Source organism: Pyrus communis, chromosome 8 (genome assembly GCF_041283825.1).
Source record: "Pyrus communis isolate YQ-2024b chromosome 8, ASM4128382v1, whole genome shotgun sequence".
Lineage (NCBI taxonomy): Eukaryota > Viridiplantae > Streptophyta > Magnoliopsida > Rosales > Rosaceae > Pyrus > Pyrus communis.
This window is the reverse complement of record NC_142572.1, coordinates 6,695,602-6,712,269: the sequence shown is the minus strand read 5'-3', so window position 1 is coordinate 6,712,269 and position 16,668 is coordinate 6,695,602. Positions and strand designations below refer to the sequence as shown.

General features: G+C 39.2%; 3 protein-coding genes across 4 annotated transcripts; 2 read left to right on the top strand and 1 right to left on the bottom strand.

Moving 5' to 3' along the window:
• The first annotated feature begins 2,818 nt into the window (after positions 1 to 2,818).
• Positions 2,819 to 7,167, top strand: LOC137718111 (auxin response factor 17). 2 transcript variants are annotated; one of them, XM_068457617.2, is made up of 3 exons: positions 2,819 to 4,118; positions 5,323 to 6,067; positions 6,844 to 7,167. In XM_068457617.2, the coding sequence occupies exons 1-2, from the start codon at positions 3,045 to 3,047 to the stop codon at positions 6,028 to 6,030; spliced, it is 1,782 nt and encodes a 593-aa protein (XP_068313718.2). In that variant the 5' UTR covers positions 2,819 to 3,044; the 3' UTR covers positions 6,031 to 6,067; positions 6,844 to 7,167. The 2 variants fall into 2 exon arrangements, with proteins under 2 accessions (XP_068313718.2, XP_088554693.1); XM_088698567.1 differs by having other exon boundaries at positions 6,488 to 7,116.
• Positions 7,168 to 7,614: 447 nt separating this feature from the next.
• On the top strand, positions 7,615 to 10,543 carry LOC137718375 (uncharacterized). Its single transcript, XM_068457912.2, has 3 exons — positions 7,615 to 8,076; positions 8,557 to 9,069; positions 10,109 to 10,543. The coding sequence occupies exons 1-3, from the start codon at positions 7,810 to 7,812 to the stop codon at positions 10,295 to 10,297; spliced, it is 969 nt and encodes a 322-aa protein (XP_068314013.2). The 5' UTR covers positions 7,615 to 7,809; the 3' UTR covers positions 10,298 to 10,543.
• A 959-nt stretch (positions 10,544 to 11,502) lies between these two features.
• Positions 11,503 to 15,549, bottom strand: LOC137718486 (pentatricopeptide repeat-containing protein At1g19720). Its single transcript, XM_068458049.2, has 2 exons — positions 12,349 to 15,549; positions 11,503 to 12,034 (listed from the first exon to the last, which is right to left on the bottom strand). Exon 1 carries the CDS (start codon positions 15,343 to 15,345, stop codon positions 13,141 to 13,143), a length of 2,205 nt encoding a protein of 734 aa, XP_068314150.2. The 5' UTR covers positions 15,346 to 15,549; the 3' UTR covers positions 11,503 to 12,034; positions 12,349 to 13,140.
• Positions 15,550 to 16,668: the final 1,119 nt, after the last annotated feature.

The following is a 16,668-nucleotide window of genomic DNA, read 5'->3' as shown; positions in this document are numbered from 1 at the left end:
TGGAATTCAAAACCCTAATATCTGATTGCGGCCAATTAGTATTACGGTCCAGTCCTTTTCACTTGTAAGTAAAAAATCTTAAATTTGATTCTTGTCAAACATAAATTTAAACTACATTATTGATAGTTCATTATGAAGCTTAACTTACTCTCTCATTCTTTAATGTAGATAACTTCGTTTAAAAACAAAAGAACTTATCTGCTTGCCATTGCCATGCTAAATTATTACAACAGAAAGTTAGTTCATAAAAGTAGAAAACTGAAAACGTTTTAAATGGCAAAAGAAGTAATGATTAATTAAAACTGAGGGAGTAATTGATGAATGATGACGGTGAGAGTCCTTGTCTCCACACAACAACAGCTACGCATTAAAATCCGGTCCGTGCCATCGCTGCCACTTTAACACCAACTCCTCCTCTTATCGTCTATACATATAGGGATGTGATATCACATATCATATTTTACTTCTCACATATTTTTCTAATTTTTATCCGTTGGATCAGATGAATTGAAAAAGATCAATGGACAAAAATTATCAAAAAGTGTGTGAGAAATAAAACAAGGTGTGTAGATAGCATACCCATACATATAAAGCCAACCCCAATACTAATTGTAAAATTTTTAACACTAAAGGAATATATTTTAAAAATAAAAATATTTTATTATTCAAATAATTAATGATGTTATTAATACCCAAGGACCTTGATCAAAAATTGAAAATGAATAGGATTTTAATCAATGAAGTAACAAAAAGAAGGATGTGAACCTAATTTCTCATTTTCTTAATTTTATGTGAAGTGCCACTAAACTTGGAATCCATCGATGCCATAATATCTATTGTCATTTGACATACAATATCCAATATAGAACCAACATATCTACTAACAATGTCACTACAATGTTGAAATCTCACTTGTGGTAATCTATTTTTCACATCATATCCCAACATATTATATTTTAGTTGCATTCATTCTCATTGAACCTCTCATTCCATAATTAGTTTGAACCATTTCAAGCAAATTAATCTCAGCAGTTAGTAACAGCAAACTAATAATTTTTTTGTTTTTAGTACAACAACATATTTTACACTAAGGGGAAGGGGGGAGTTCGGTTAAACCACATAATGGACAATCTATTTTGGTATCGAATTCGCCATTTACGAAATTCGAACCTAAGACCGCTCACTTACAAGTAGAGAGGAATACCACCAGACCGTAGAACTGAGCGGAAACAAACTAATAACTTTCAACACACAAAAATAGTGTATGGGAAATTATCCCATTAAACTAGAGTTGTGCAAGGCACCTACTTGGAATGTTTTGAATGGGTAATCCAACATATGGAAATACAATTATCCTTTATTTTATTTTTCATTTTATTTTTCATTTATCCCAAACTTTCCCGAAATACAATTAACAAAAAAAAAAAAAAAAAAAAAAAAAAAGCAGAAAATAGAAGCCGTTCATTCATAACGAAAACAGATGGACAAATTTAAGGCATATTCGGATATTCCTTTATTAACGTATAACTCGGAGTCGGGTATTAATCCCTGTAACCTAATTAAGAACAAACTTTACCATTGTTGGGACTGTAAATTCACAAAATTATCTCATTGGCCAATGGTAAAAAACACGTAACAAACACTGAGGAGAGTGAGAGACTACGTGGTAAAAAATATGTAACAAACAGGGGGCGGTTACGTTTTGGTGGGCTGGGCAACACTGTAATATCGTCAGGACCAGCAATTGGCAGTTTTTTTTTCTTCTAATTAATTGTAATTTTTTTATATTAAAAATGTAAAAGGGAAAAATAATAAAATTAACCACCCTAAAACGAGGAGATTCTTCAATTATCAACTTGAAAATTAAAGGCTTACTAGCCTCTTGCCACACGCATACGCGTGTGGCAATTGATCTTTTTATATTAGGTTATGTCTTTTAATTTTTTTTAAATAACTATTTTATATTTTTATTAAAAAATTATTCATAAAAAAAAATGAAGCAAAACCATGAAACCGCCCACTAACATGGGAGTTTTTTTTTAATTAAAGTTTTAAATTTAAAATTCATTCAAAATTAAAATGTGGTGAATTACTTTAAATTCTTATGGTTCAATTGTAATTTTAAGAATTCTTGAAGGACAATTTTTGGTATTTTGAATGTTTCACCTTTTAATCCTTCTCACTTTATATATATAGATTTTAGGTATGCTTCGTGGAATTTTATTTTATTCTTACTTTGTTTATTGTAAATAAAAAATCATTACTTTATTCATTAAAACTTAAAATTCTTTTCATTTTAACTTGTGGACTTGTTTTTCTCACTCAAACTTATAGATTTTCTCCTAAAACATACGTGAAACCTAACATCCAATAAGATTATGTCACATGTGCAACAAATTGGATTATAAATCTCTATTATGCGTTAATATTTAACAATCAGAAAATATTAAGTTTAAAAGAAATTGAAGAAATGTATAAATAAAAAAAAATGAAATACTCATGTAAGAAATTAACAAATCTAAGTCGATGTGGAGAAAATTTTGAGTTCATAGAGATGACTTTCAAGTTTCAGGGGCAAAATAAAATCAAAATCGAGTTCCAAAGGATAAAGTGAAGTAAACTTTGAGTTTTATAGAGTAAAATAACTTTTGAATTATAGAGAACAAAGTAAAATTAAAAATTTAGTTACAAGAGTTAGCTAAAAATAAGCTAATGTTAAATTATTATTTGATCTTTTAAATTAAATTATTGTCTTTTAAATTTTAGTTAAAAATAATAACCTTTTCTATAAGTTCAAAATTTTAATATCGCCATCATTATTCCACTGCGCTTGGGTTTTGGTGGCGTGCCCGTTCTCCGACACAAGCTCCCCCCCCCCCCCCCCCCCCTCTGTCCTCGCTCGCTCTCTCTCTCTCTCGCTCGCTCTCTCTCTCTCTCTCTCTCTCTCTCTCTCTCTCTCTCTCTCCTGTCACGCACTCTGAGGCAACGACCACCAAATCAGACACACTCCCTCTCTCTCTCATCCGTAGCTCCAAAAATCCAATATGCCTCCGCCCCATCAGCCTCACTCGCACTCTCACCGCCGTTCGATCGACCCCAAAATCTGGAAGGCCTGCGCCGGAAACTCCGTCCAAATCCCCTCCCTCCACTCTAGGGTTTACTACTTCCCCCAGGGACACCTTGAGCAATCCTCCTCCTCCTCCGCCGCCCTCCTATCCCCTCTCCTCCTCTCCAAGCCTCTCATTCTCTGCCGGATCTCCGCCCTCCACTTCCTCGCCGTCCCTACCACCGACGAGGTCTTCGCCAAGCTACTTCTCGTACCTATTCCCCAGGAGTTCCCCAACCTCGAGCAGCCGAACGGCGAGGAGTTCGACGCCGATGATGGCGGGGACTCGGAACGACAGGACGACAAAGTCGTTTCGTTCTCGAAGATACTGACGCCTTCGGATGCTAACAATGGGGGTGGATTCTCTGTTCCAAGGTTCTGTGCCGACTCTATATTCCCTCCGCTTAACTACCAGGCCGACCCGCCGGTCCAGATGCTTTCCGTCACCGACCTCCACGGTGTCGTTTGGGAATTCCGGCACATATACAGGGGGACTCCGAGACGGCACTTGCTTACCACCGGCTGGAGCAAGTTCGTCAACCACAAGATGCTCGTCGCTGGCGACTCTGTCGTTTTCATGAGGAACGGGAGAGGCGAGATGTTCATCGGCGTCCGCCGCGCCGTTAGGTCCACTGCCAGCTCCGACTGCGCTAGGTTGAGCTCTCAGATAGGAGGCGGAGTGACGTACTCGACGAGGCCGAATACAGAGGATCAGGACTGTTCTGGAAGGAAGGTAATGTCAGCGGAGGCGGTGGCCGAAGTGGCGGAAATGGCGGCGGAGGGGAGGCCGTTTGAGGTGGTGTATTATCCAAAAGCGGGGTGGTCGGACTTCGTGGTGAAGGCTGAGGTGGTGGAGAAGGCCTTGAAGGTGTTTTGGACAGCTGGGATGAGAGTGAAGTTGGCCATGGAGACGGAGGACTCGTCCCGGATGACTTGGTTTCAGGGCACTTTGTCAACGACCTCGGTGCCGGAAAATGGGCCTTGGCAGGGCTCACCCTGGCGCATGCTTCAGGTATTGGTTCTTGAGGTTTTAGTCTTACTTGATTCAAGTTTATTTCAGCTGTTATTATCTTCTAATTGATGCAAAATTAAGAAACTCATATGTTTTACTGGAGCCAATTCGTTTCCGAAAAACGCATAAACCCTGGGATTTTCATAAAAGAGGGACCTGAGTGACTCGCCCTAATCAAAAAGCGGGAGAGGGGCAAAGAAACTCGATTGGTTACTAGGGACGAGCAAGGGCCAGGCTCCTCTTTGAATTAGGGAACTGGGAACATATCGTGGTAGTTTATATTTGTTGAAATGCATCAGGAAGCAGATATGCACATAATTTTGAAGAACCATTCAATATTTGATTTGGTTTTGACCTGATTGGATGGCCTTTACGCTAAGTAGACAGTTTTTGTTTTGTTTTAGTTTATCCCCGAAGATGCAACCATGGCGACATTCTAACATGGCTATGTTTGGCTGATATTTCTGTTGAATTATAGTCCTGTTCAATTACTGGCATTTATTGATGAGAATTTTTGCTTCTTTTAAATGGTGTATAACAGGATAGGCCAATTTATGTTGCGTTTTAGTTTTTGGAGTAGAAGTTGACAAGAAAGAGCAGTTGATAGTTCCGTAGAGGTGGACGTGTAATTAATTAATTTGTATTGTATGACACCGACTTGCTGGTAGAGTTATTTTTTTTTTGGTTCAAATATTTGATATCAATTAAGTTAAAATTCCTTAACTTATACATCTCTTACGGCAGAGAAAAAAGGGAAAAATTAAAATAAGCTTTTGGTTGTTGCCAAACTTACTGTAAGAAAAGAAATACAATGTCAGAGTAATCTGAGTCGAGTTGTGGGATTTTCTTTCGAAAAGTTTGCCTGGTTTGAATCCCTACTTAGCGAGGGTTGTACCTGCCTATGGCTAGTTATCATAAGTTGTGTGATCTTTTCTTGTCCTTTTAGTTTGCGGTTTAGCAAGGCACAATTTCTCTGTGTCACACCAAAATTGAGCAACCTGTTAGATCAGGCACGGAGGGACAGGGAGAGAGGGGTATTATTATTAATATTAGTTTTTGATGCGGAAGTACATGCACAAATATTGTAATTTTCTACAATTGGTTACATTCTGAATTATTGTTCTTTTCTCTCTATTATTGACCGATGCTAAATTACATACTTCTTGATAAGCAATTCAAGTAATTAATTAGCTTTACATTATAGGTTACATGGGATGAACCTGAAGTTCTGCAGAACACTAAGAGGGTGAGCCCGTGGGAAGTCGAATTTGTTGGATCAGCACCTTCAATTCATACTACCTTTTACCCCACAAAGAGATTCAGAGCTCCTCTGAGTCATGGGCTGTTGACCAATGCAGAGGGAGAATTCTTTTTTCCTATGACGGGAGCAGCTAATTCAGCAATGGTGCCTTTTAGTGCATCCTTGTTGAACTATAACAATTTTCCTGCGGGCATGCAGGGAGCCAGGCAAGATACATTCTGTGTATCTAATCTATCCCACTTGTTAAGTGAAAACACTCCTCAGATGTGCACTTTCAATTCCATTGGCAAAAATGAGGGGCCAAAGTTGAAGAGGGTGTGTACTGAGTTGAACATTGGTAGTTCACAATCTGATGAATTGTCACCAGATAGCCAGAGTAGTGTGCAATCCTTTGGCAAGGAACTTGATGGAAACCGGTCGCAGACAAAGGTTGGCAGAAGTTCGTTTCAGCTGTTTGGTAAGATCATTTATATGAACCAGCCTGTTGAAGGTTGTTTTGATGATGTTGGTTGCACCGAGGACAGTGGCAGCAAAGGGTACAATGAAACTGAAGAAGGGCACAACCAACTGGATCTTTCTTTTACCAAACTTCTTGATAGGATTGATGTTCAATGTCAGAGAGCATCAGCTGTTGAAGCTTGTACTTTGTGAACTGCTGGTGGCTGCGGTGCCATAAGTTGCTGTACAGGTAATCTCTTCTCACCGAATTCAATTGAGTTGTCAAGTATACAACATGTACCTTACGATCAATTTTGGATCAGACATGCTTCAGTCGTACGGTTGAGGGTTTTGCATCTTCATTCCTTTGTTAGACTTGCACAAATCCTGTTTTGCCACTCCCTTCGACAACCTCATGTACCTGAGATATTCTTTATGTAGCTCTAAAGCTATTTACATCATTACACCATGCCTTACAATGTTCTTTCCATAGTTCAATTGCATTTCCCTGGGTTTAGGACAATGACATCGTTTTCATCAATTTCATCAACCATTTTATTAATTCAGAGATTTGCTGGTTTGTTGGATTTTCTTGAATCCAGTATACAGGATTGGAATTATAGTAAAATGTTTTGTTTTGAACTGCCTACATCTCTTTTTGCAACTGCAGGTACCATGTAGGATCTTTCCTGGCCTTGTCTTTTGTCCTATATACAGCTAGTAATGATATATTTCTTGTACTTTAAAGGATGATGAATCACATACAGGGAAGAAAAGAGGGACTGCTTTTTCGATCTCGGGTTATCACAACGATATGTAGACCCTGTAAATTAAGTATTATGTGCATCATGTGTATCCTTTGGCATTTGAATCTTCAGCCGCATTGAACTGTCAGTTAAGCTTCTCTGAAGAAACAAAATATTATCCGACTGAACTGGTTCGAGCATCTTGTTTTTGGTTCGTGCGACCTGAATTTCTTTACCGGTGAGCTTTGCCTAACACTCGTCGTTCTGTATCTATTTGCAGGCGCTCAAGGCCGGCAGGAAGCTGACTACTAGTCTTGAGTGTTGCAGTAGTGAAGTGTTTATTGTTGGGGTTTGTTTAGTTTGTTGTGTTGGACGGTTGAACGATCAGTGGACTTGGTTTCCTATGCTCCATCCAGACCAAGTTATTTGATGATGTTAATGCTAGAACGTGACATTATTATTGCTGTAGGAATTGGTGGCGCTCTTTGTTTCTTTGATGGGTTAATTTGATTGTTATTATTATTACTAGCATAAATTTGAGATGTTAAACTGACGTGGGTGATGCTTTCTTAAAAAAAATAACAGCAGAATTTGTGTCTTGTAATTACTAAATTGCTCATAGGTTTTATTTCTGGCCAGTTTTAATTAGAGGGGTAGGAGGATAATTTCATTGAGTTTTGGTCGACAACTAGTTTAGATTATGTAATTCTTATGGTTTCTCATTGAATCCTATTCCGGATTTTGTGTTAAGAAGCGGTGACGAAAGGTTTACAGCATGAATACACCGTCATTATAGCATTCAGTGTCATGAAAGTTGGTCTCCTTAAACGTTGCCATGAATTCTTGATTTTTTAAATCAAATTTATGTCGTCTCTTGTAAAAAAATAAAAAATAAAAATGAAGACATGTTGCAACTTACAATTGGGTGTCTAAAGATCTTTTTCGTATGTTGATAGAATCCCCTAGAAAGGTCATGGGTTCTTGAGCCCAAATGACAAAACAGTGATGGGTCCTCAAGCCCATATATCGTCCGGTTCTCTGCAAACCAAAAGAAACCAAAATTACAATTTCATCCCTGCCATTTACCACACACCATCGTCCTCGTTGTCTGGAGCCTGAACCAGGAGCGGCAGCTGCCTACACAACAAGAAACATCGGCGCGGCGGCTTAAAGGCCTCGAGGGAAAGGTCGCCGCATCTCTATCTCACCGACCGTCTGTCTTAATTTTAATTTTGCTTAGTTTTTAATGGCGAATTCGTTGTTTCTCCCAAATCACACTTTGATAGCTCCGCCTCCTCGTCGCCTCTCCGCCTCCGTCTCCTCGAAACCCAACAAACCCCAACCCCCTCTTCTTCCTTGTCCTCCTCCTCCTCTAGGGTTTATCAACTTCTCTCTCACCTCCAACTCTTCCTCCTCCATTATTAATCCCAGCAGCGGCGGCACCAGCAGCAGCAGGAGGCGAGCCGCCTCTTCCTTCAAGTCTCGTCTCGCTCCTCAGGACTCGGTTCCCCCAGTAAGTACGCCCTCTTCATCCTCTCATTTCTAATTGGACTTTCTCAATCATTTTTTTTTAAATAAAAAGGGGGAAATTTGCTAAATTGTTTTCTGTTACTTGAGATTAATGGTCATGGATGCAGAGGATTTTCGTTCAAGTTTAAGTTGAGTTTTTAGTTTGCTGCCATTTTATATCTGAGCATTATTGCATCGTCGTTGCTGGATGTTTTGGTCAAAATTGAAGCAGCGATTCTAGTTACTTTGTTTGCAGTCAAACTAAACAATCAAGCATTTCGCTTTCGTAGATTCTGATACACTTAATTTAATGAGCTTTACGCTCAGGCCGAATGCCGAATGCCTACTCTGAGATTCATGTTTCGAAATCTTCCATGTTATGCTCTTTTGTCTTGCCTTGATCCTTTCTGTAGATGGTTATCTTCTTTGTTTTTTGTTTATAATTTATATTTTCGCTTATTTTTCTTTATATTTTTATGTCTAGACGAATTCCAGAAAGGAAAGTAGTAAGAGCAATGCAGGACCTTCTGGAAGCGGAGGAGATGAAGAGCAGTTGCCCTCCTTGAAAACCCTCCTTAAAGTTTACAAGGAAGCTATTTTTAACGGGGATGGAAAAACTGTATCCGAAGTTGAGGCTATTGTACGAGTGATAGAAAATGAGAAGAAAGAGTTAGTCGAGAAAGTATCTTCTGCATCGGCAGAGATAACGTCTGGGAAGGAGAAATTGATCCGCTTGCAAGCGGATTTTGATAATTGTAGAAAAAGATTTGAGAAGGAGAGGCTGACCGTAAGGACGGACGCCCAAGGGGAAGTGATTGAGAGTCTTTTGCCCATGGTTGACAATTTTGAGAGAGCCAGGCAATACCTTAAACCCGAGACTGAAAAGGAAAAAAAGATTGATGCAAGTTACCAAGGTATATACAAGCAATTCGTTGAGATTATGAGGAGCTTGCATGTGGCCGTCGTTCCAACCGTGGGAAAGCCTTTCGATCCTTCGGTAAGTGAAGGCTTTTAAGATTTTACTTCGTTCAACTTATGCTCCAAAAATTAAATTATGCCTTTTTTGGTGAACTTGAATTCTTGTGCCTGTTTGCTTATTGGCTTTTCATGCTTATTTTTTCTGCTCAACCAAATAAAGTGATCTTAGAATGCAACCTTGACTATGTGTACCTTTTGAAGGATTTAATATGATATATTTTCTTGGGTGCAAATGATGAACAAAAGTTACTCCGTGTTTGGAAGGGTTTTTGAGGTGGGATGATGATAAGGGAATGATACGGAAAGGAAAGGACGAATTGTTTCCCCCTTTGCAAATTTTGTAATATTCTTTATGGTTATTAGACCCTTGCATTTCCTCTACCCTATCCCTTCTACCAATTGAAGGAGAAGTTATCTTGCGTTCTACCTTTTCCTACCCTCTTCCTTCCAAACATACTGTCCGTAGATTATTTTTTGTTTTACTGAGGTGTGAGACATTCTAGGAATAGAATTACAGTGTAAATGGGTCAGTATAAATCAGGGACCTATGCGGTCGAATCTTTTTACTCGGAAAAGACTGGGATAACCTTAATATGCACTAAGTCCCCAGTACATGCTCAAAGCATTTTGCGGTTTCCAGTCTCTGTACCTCCACTATTGCCCAAGGGCTTATCTACAATCAAACTTCTAGTACCTTCAGTGAAAATTGGTCGTCTGTGTGTCTACTGTATACATCTCCTTGGTCAGGAGATTGTCCTGCTCTGCCAAGCAGCACTTTCTTGAATTCTTTTAAAGCTATTTGTTATTGACGTTAAGGTGTGGAGTTTTCATTAAGATGTGGAAGATAGAAGAAATTCCTGGGTAATGTGTTTTGCTTCTTATTGATTTAGGCTTCGATGGGTCGAAATTTTCTTTGGAATGTATAGTAGATATAATATTTTTCTGGCCCTTGAACCTCACGACGATGACTGATGAAAATCTTTTTCTTCCTGCCACTAGTTGATCTGCACCTCCATAAACTTTCCCATGCCTTATAAGTTTTCAACTTTCTATTACAGTTGCATGAAGCTATTGCACGCGAAGAGTCTCAAGAGTTAAAGGAAGGGATTATAATCCAAGAAATCCGCCGCGGGTTTTTACTCGGAGGTCGGCTTCTGAGACCAGCTACGGTTAAAGTCTCATCAGGGCCCGGCAGTAAGAAATCCCCAGTCGCCACTGAGAAAACAACTGCAGGAGTGGAGAAATGATAAGCTTTCTCACGGTAGCTGAATTCGAAGATAAGATACATCTGCTTTCATCAACCAATCCGGCATTTCCAAGGTATATTAGTTAAAATTAAATTGTCACATTCGCATTGTGTATGTGGTACATAATTTTCTTGAGGGGATATATAAATTCGTTAAACTTCGTTATTTGTTGGAAGAGATCCCAAGTGTGAATCGCCGGTCATGAATCTAATAAAAAGGTCCCAATGCTGACTGGTATTACACTGACGGCGCCATTTGGAATTGTTTGGTAGAAAGAAGGCTCATTAACATAACAAACGCCCAAGTTTTCTCATAAAACCCGTCCTAACCTTTTTAATTTCAATATTACAAGTACTGAAATATCTATTAGCATTATAAGTTAGTGGTATTCATCTTCACTTGTAAGTGAAATATCTTATGTTCGGCTAAATCTCCCAATTAAACGAAATATGATTAAATAAAAAAAACCGTCTTTGAGTATGAGGTCGAGTTTGGGGTTCTTATTCGTGTGGAGTCATAAGTTTTCAACTCAACGACTATAGTCCAAGAGATTCGAATTGGGGATCTCCTTCAACAAAATGGAGTCTAAATGCCATGAGACAAATCCGTCATTGATAAAAACAAATTCAATGATTATCGTCCATGAGATCTAAATTCAAAATCTCCTTCAATAAATGGAGTCCAAATGTCACGAGACTAATGTGTGACTAATAATACCTGAAGGCCTCCTTTGGTACAGAGGATTAAATGAAGAAATAAAAAAAACTAATGTCTGACCGAAGTAGACGATGAACTCATTTAGAAAATTCATTCATTCCAATCTCCCGAAAAAAGTATAACTAGAAGGAAGAAGTTTTCTTCATGTCTAATCCCCTTATGTTCTTCTACAATAGCAACAACAAAGTCTTATCCCATTAGGTTGGGTCGGCTATATGAATCCTAGAACGACACTGCGTTTGGTCTTGTGCCATGTCTTCTGTTAAACCAAGTAGTCTAAGTCTGTTCTTAGGATCTCTTTCTAAGTTTTCCTAAGTCTTCTTCTACCCCTTCGACCTGAGCCCCTGTCTCATAATCATATCTTCTAACCGGCATGTCTGTAGATCTCCCTTCTATTCTTCTAAATATGAAAATAATTCTCCTCTACCTCCAATTCAATCCCAGAGAGACGAAACTAACTATTGCATGGTACGCATGGACAAAGCTTATGACTTGGCAAACAAGTTCTCTAAGGGATATTCTTTGATTCAATGAATGGAGATACCAACTGAACAAGTGGAAAGGACGCAAACTTCTTCCACATTGATTCCGTTCACTTTTAAATACCAATTAATGATATGAATGACAGTATGTATACATATACTATGTCCAAACGTCCTCCTCCCTCCTATCTAAGGCTGCACAACAAGTGGTTTTGAGACTTCAAATTTGATAATGGGTAGCATGAAAGTCTGGTTATGTATATTTCTGCCTTTGCTTTTCTTTTCGGGGCAATGAAGCCCGTGTTCCTTGCTCGTTCTCAAATAACGGTAGCTGACAACAATAGAGTGCTAAACAAGTGTTGAAGGCTAGCACTGAAAGACGGGTTGGAACGTACTTTGAGTCCAAGCGAAGGAGCCCTGGCGGATTTGATCCACGACATTACTAGTTCTTGGCCATACTCTTCGGAGCTTCTGATCAGCTGAATGCAAATAGTACTGGGCTGTAAGACATAATGTATATAGTCCCCGGAAGCACAACCTGCAACAGGTGTGCAACTTACGTTCGGTGAGTAATATAATTCTTGTAATATGTGTTGTGTGTTCATGTGCACCATGATTAGTTAATGAAGTTTCGATGTGATTTTGAGAAGCAAAATTGTTTAGTTAGTTCACTTAGAACATGGTTTCATAAACATTGATCAGAGCATCAGCCTGTAAAGGGATAAGGTCACCCCTTGATCTTATAAAACACAATTAATATTAACAATGTCATCGGCTTCGTTTATTTAATATGCTAAAATACACCCAAAACATAAGCAGAATAAACGAATAAACATTAACAAGGCAAACTACCTTCTCTGTGTTCTTGCTTCTTGCGGGATACGAACACCTGGAAGAATGTCACGCCGAGAGTCTCCTCTAGTGGAAATCTGCACTGATCTTACAAATATCTTCTTAAGAGCAAACTTGGAAGGTCACATATCCGCAACAACGTAGGAATAAAAAAAAGCCAAAACCTCTTTAACAAGGAAGATAACTCTGTTGCTTTTGCAGCTTCCAACTGGTAAGCTCTATGGCATGACCAATGCAGGAACCAACTTTCTAAACTTATATTTTCTGGATGCTTGTGATACATGCTGCACAAGCATTCTCCCTCGATCAAACAACATCGAAGTTCAATCCAAATTCTCTTGTTTCCCCAAATTTTTTTCGTAAGCTCTTTTGACTCCAGCACAGATGTCACCATAGGAAGTACCTTCCAAAACTTACAACTTGGTTCTACTTTGTGACTATACATTCGGGCATCTATGTATCCCGTCCTTCATGTGGTGATAGAAGCATAAAGATCTCCCTCTCATCAATCTTATGCAACTTTGTTCGATCTCTGGCAGTCAATAAATATTAAATTCTTAGACACGTCGATTGAAGGATTAGCATCTGAAAACTTTTTCATCTGTTCATTTTTGTTCTCCAAAACATGATTACGGAGAAATCAAAACTGGCACTACCGAAATAATTAGCCATCCATGTGCCTGAAGGAGAAACTCAAAAAAGCACAAAGTTCGTTCTTCAATGATTTTGTGACATTTTCATCCTTCTTCTGCTACGCTATCATGATCACAAGCTCAACGAGTAAAGTAAAGGTTATACCTCAGGCTCAACCCCGAGTAACTGCATCTTCCGAAATAAGGCAATGGCCTTATTGGCCGTTCCGTTAGTTAAATTAGCAGAAAGCATGGAGTTCCATACAGAAACATCCCCTTTAACTTCAAAGTCAAAGACTGATTTAGCATCCTTGATACTACCGCACTTAGCATACATGCCTACTAAGGCACTCGCAAGGCTAAAATTAGACTGATCGAGATGACTCTTTATGATATGTCCATGTAATTCTCTTCCGAAACTGAGAGCTTCCAAATCACCACAAGTGAGAAGAAGTGTCATAAGCGTAACAGAGCTTGGTCCAAGACCTTCTTCCAGCATTTCACCGAAAAGTTCAAGAGCTCGGTCCAGCTGCTTGTTGTTGACATGGCCTGCAATCAAAGCGTTCCAACAGATTGTGTTTTTATCATCAGTTCTCCTAAATACTTTTGCTGCTGAGGCAATATCATGACATTTTGAATACATGTCGATCAATGCACTTGAGATATAGATATTAGGCTCGACGCTAGTCTTCAACGTGTATCCATGGATTTCCTTCCCCTGGCATAGTAGATTAAGATCAGCACAAGCTGCAAGAGCACCGGCAATGGTAATGGAGTTTGGTTGAACTGACTTATGGAGCACATCATTACCAAAGTAACCACTCGATGGGGATTGCATGGTCTGGAACACTTTCAAAGCTTCAAAACTAAGCCCAAATTGTTGAAATCCGGAAATTAAAACGTTGAACGAAATAATATTTGGCTTCAAATCCATTCGGACCATCTCATAAAGCAACTCATATGCCTCATTTATTTGCCCATTTCTTGCGTGGCCAGCCAATATTGTGTTATAAGATACCACATCAGGTTTTATGCCATGACTATGCATTACTCTAAGAAGTTCTATTCCCTTATTTGCTTCTCCTGCATTTACATATGCTGCAACCATCTCATTCCACATAGAAATGCTTTTACTCTCGGCTTTGGAAAAAATCCTCTCTGCGTAATCATTCATCCCACATTTTGAATACATATCAATTAACGAACCTTCCACGTAAACGTTCTCACACAGCTGACGCTTCAGAGCAAATCCATGAACAGCCCTGCCTAAGTTTAAATCTTTCAGGCCTGCACAAGATGGTAATATGCTTGCAATTGTAACAGAGTTTGGATCCTCAGGGAAACATAACATATTATTGAATGCATCCAAGGCATCCACAAAAAAGCTATTCTGAACACAACCGGAAATGATTCCGTTCCAAGTACTAACCCTAGGCTTCAACCCTTCTTCCTGCATCACTTCCAAATACTGAAGAGCTAAATCAGTCTCTCCATTCCGCGCAAACCCTGATACAAGCGCATTCCAAGAGATCAAATCCGGTTCGACACCATTCACCTGCATGGACTTGAAAACCTCCTTTGCCTCTTCAAAAAGACCTTCATTCATGAAAGCAGAAACAAGGGCAGTCCATGAAACTACATCTGTTTCCCTCATTGCATCAAACACAGTCATTGCAAATCCAAAGTCCCCACAATTGGCATAAAAATCAATAAGCGCATTCCCCACGAAAACATCAGAATCCAAAGCATTCCTTATCACAAGCCCATGAATCATTTTACCAGTCCTCAACATCCGCACCTGAGCACACGCTTTCAGAACCGTAGGCACAACGTATTTATCCGGCATCATGCCCTCATCAATCATCAACTCAAACACCAAAAACAAATCTTCCCACTGCTCTGACCGACAATATGCGCTTATCAACGCCCCATAAGTGGGTACAGTTCTCTGGGGAATATCGTTGAACATCTTACGTGCATGGTCCAAAAACCCATCACTCTTCGAGTAAAGCATAGCAAGCTTGTTTCTTACCCAACCATTAGCCTCAAAAGCTTCCAACTTCAGAGCTCGGGCATGAATTTGTCTACAGTCAGACAAAGGGTTGCTCTTCAGTAATGAAAGGAAACGACCAATTTCAGAACTGGGTTGGGCAGCTATTGGATTGTTGCTGATTTTGGCGGAAAGGGAGATATGGGTTTGTTGGTTTGCTGGGTTTGATAGTGTGGCGGTGGTGGAAACGCCGGTTGTGGCCGTGGAAGCTTGAAATTTGAACTTGGGTTTGTGGGAATTGCTGGGTTTTTGTGAGAGGGAGGATTGGGCGAGTAGGGGATTACTGGGGAGCAAACAAGTCCAAAGAGTTACCATTTCCAAAACGAAAGAAATGGATAATGAAAGGACAACTCCGCCAAGTAAGAAGAAGAGCAAAGGGATGAGGAGGACGAGGACTCAGCAACCGAGCTCTAGGGCGGCGCGCGAAGAGACAGAAAGAAGAGGCGGAGAAATGGAAAATATTCAGAGGTATTTGTCGAAATGTCCCCAAACTTGTCGCCCACTGCTAATTTAGCATCCGTTTTCCCATCAGATGCTAATTCAAAAAAGGCAAAAAATGTTTGGACCAAAATGACGATACTGCCCTCTGAACTAACGGATTCATGAATGAAACGTGTGAGATTCAACGGAAGATGGAAATTTGACTATAAATAAAAGTTTAGTAAAGTAATTGGCTGAAATTAAATTCAAAGAGTAAATTGGCAGTACTAGGCTACAAGTTTACAAGGGATTTCGGAAAATAGGCTAATTATGTAATGGGCTTGTTTTTTCTGGTTTTTGAAGTGCAAACTTGCTGTCTTATTTTCTCTTCTACTTTTTAGTAAAAAATTTAATATCAATTTTACGCTCTTGTAAATCGACATCTAAGACCAAAACTTATTCTGTATGGTAACATGGTTTTGCAGAAGACCGCTATTTTTGGGGCTGTAGCTCGTTGTCTGTATCGCTCTTCCTACTAACCAAGGCTTTCTCCTCCCAATTTCCGAAGAGAAAAGGTTGGTTGGCGGTGGAAAGGGGTTGCCGTCGAGTTGGGTTGGGTGGGCATTGATCATCGGAGCCATTCCAGTATCTTTTGCAGCCTCCCATGTCTAAATTTATTCAATTTTTTAGATCGAATTCCTTAAACCATCTCTAAAGGATATGCCAAAAGTGTCAAATATGATAAAAAGACAACAAATTTTTCCAACCAATGCGTTTTATCTGATGTGGACTCGACGCCTCCCATCCAGGCGTTTGTTTTGACAGCAACGTCAAATCCTTTCCATTTGCATTATTTAACAAATGCCTCTCAGAATCCACCAATCACATGATGTACCCAAACCAATTTACACAATTTTTTTTTACAAATTTTACAACAAATAATTTTACTCATCCTTTAGAAAAATGAAAACTTAGCATCTAACTTCAAAGTGCCATTTCTCAATTGAAATTAGACAACCTAAATTCAACATTTCTATTGGAAATACTCTTATGCGAGCAAAACTTAATTTTGCATATTGGTGATAAGTACACAGTATTGAACAATATCATCAACATATAGACAACATATCCCAAATATATCGATAATTATAACAACTCATATTAACCATCTATTAGTATTACAGACAAAATTGCGAGCGAGCATACAAAATTGTGATT

Bases quoted from the DNA above. Each gene is read 5' to 3' on its own strand.
- LOC137718111 (XM_068457617.2), top strand. From the start codon at position 3,045: ATGCCTCCGCCCCATCAGCCTCACTCGCACTCTCACCGCCGTTCGATC. The intron at 4,119-5,322 runs GTATTGGTTCTT...TTTACATTATAG, and splicing joins CACCCTGGCGCATGCTTCAG to GTTACATGGGATGAACCTGA.
- LOC137718486 (XM_068458049.2), bottom strand. From the start codon at position 15,345: ATGGTAACTCTTTGGACTTGTTTGCTCCCCAGTAATCCCCTACTCGCC.
- LOC137718375 (XM_068457912.2), top strand. From the start codon at position 7,810: ATGGCGAATTCGTTGTTTCTCCCAAATCACACTTTGATAGCTCCGCCT. The intron at 8,077-8,556 runs GTAAGTACGCCC...TTTTATGTCTAG, and splicing joins CTCAGGACTCGGTTCCCCCA to ACGAATTCCAGAAAGGAAAG. The intron at 9,070-10,108 runs GTAAGTGAAGGC...TTTCTATTACAG, and splicing joins GAAAGCCTTTCGATCCTTCG to TTGCATGAAGCTATTGCACG.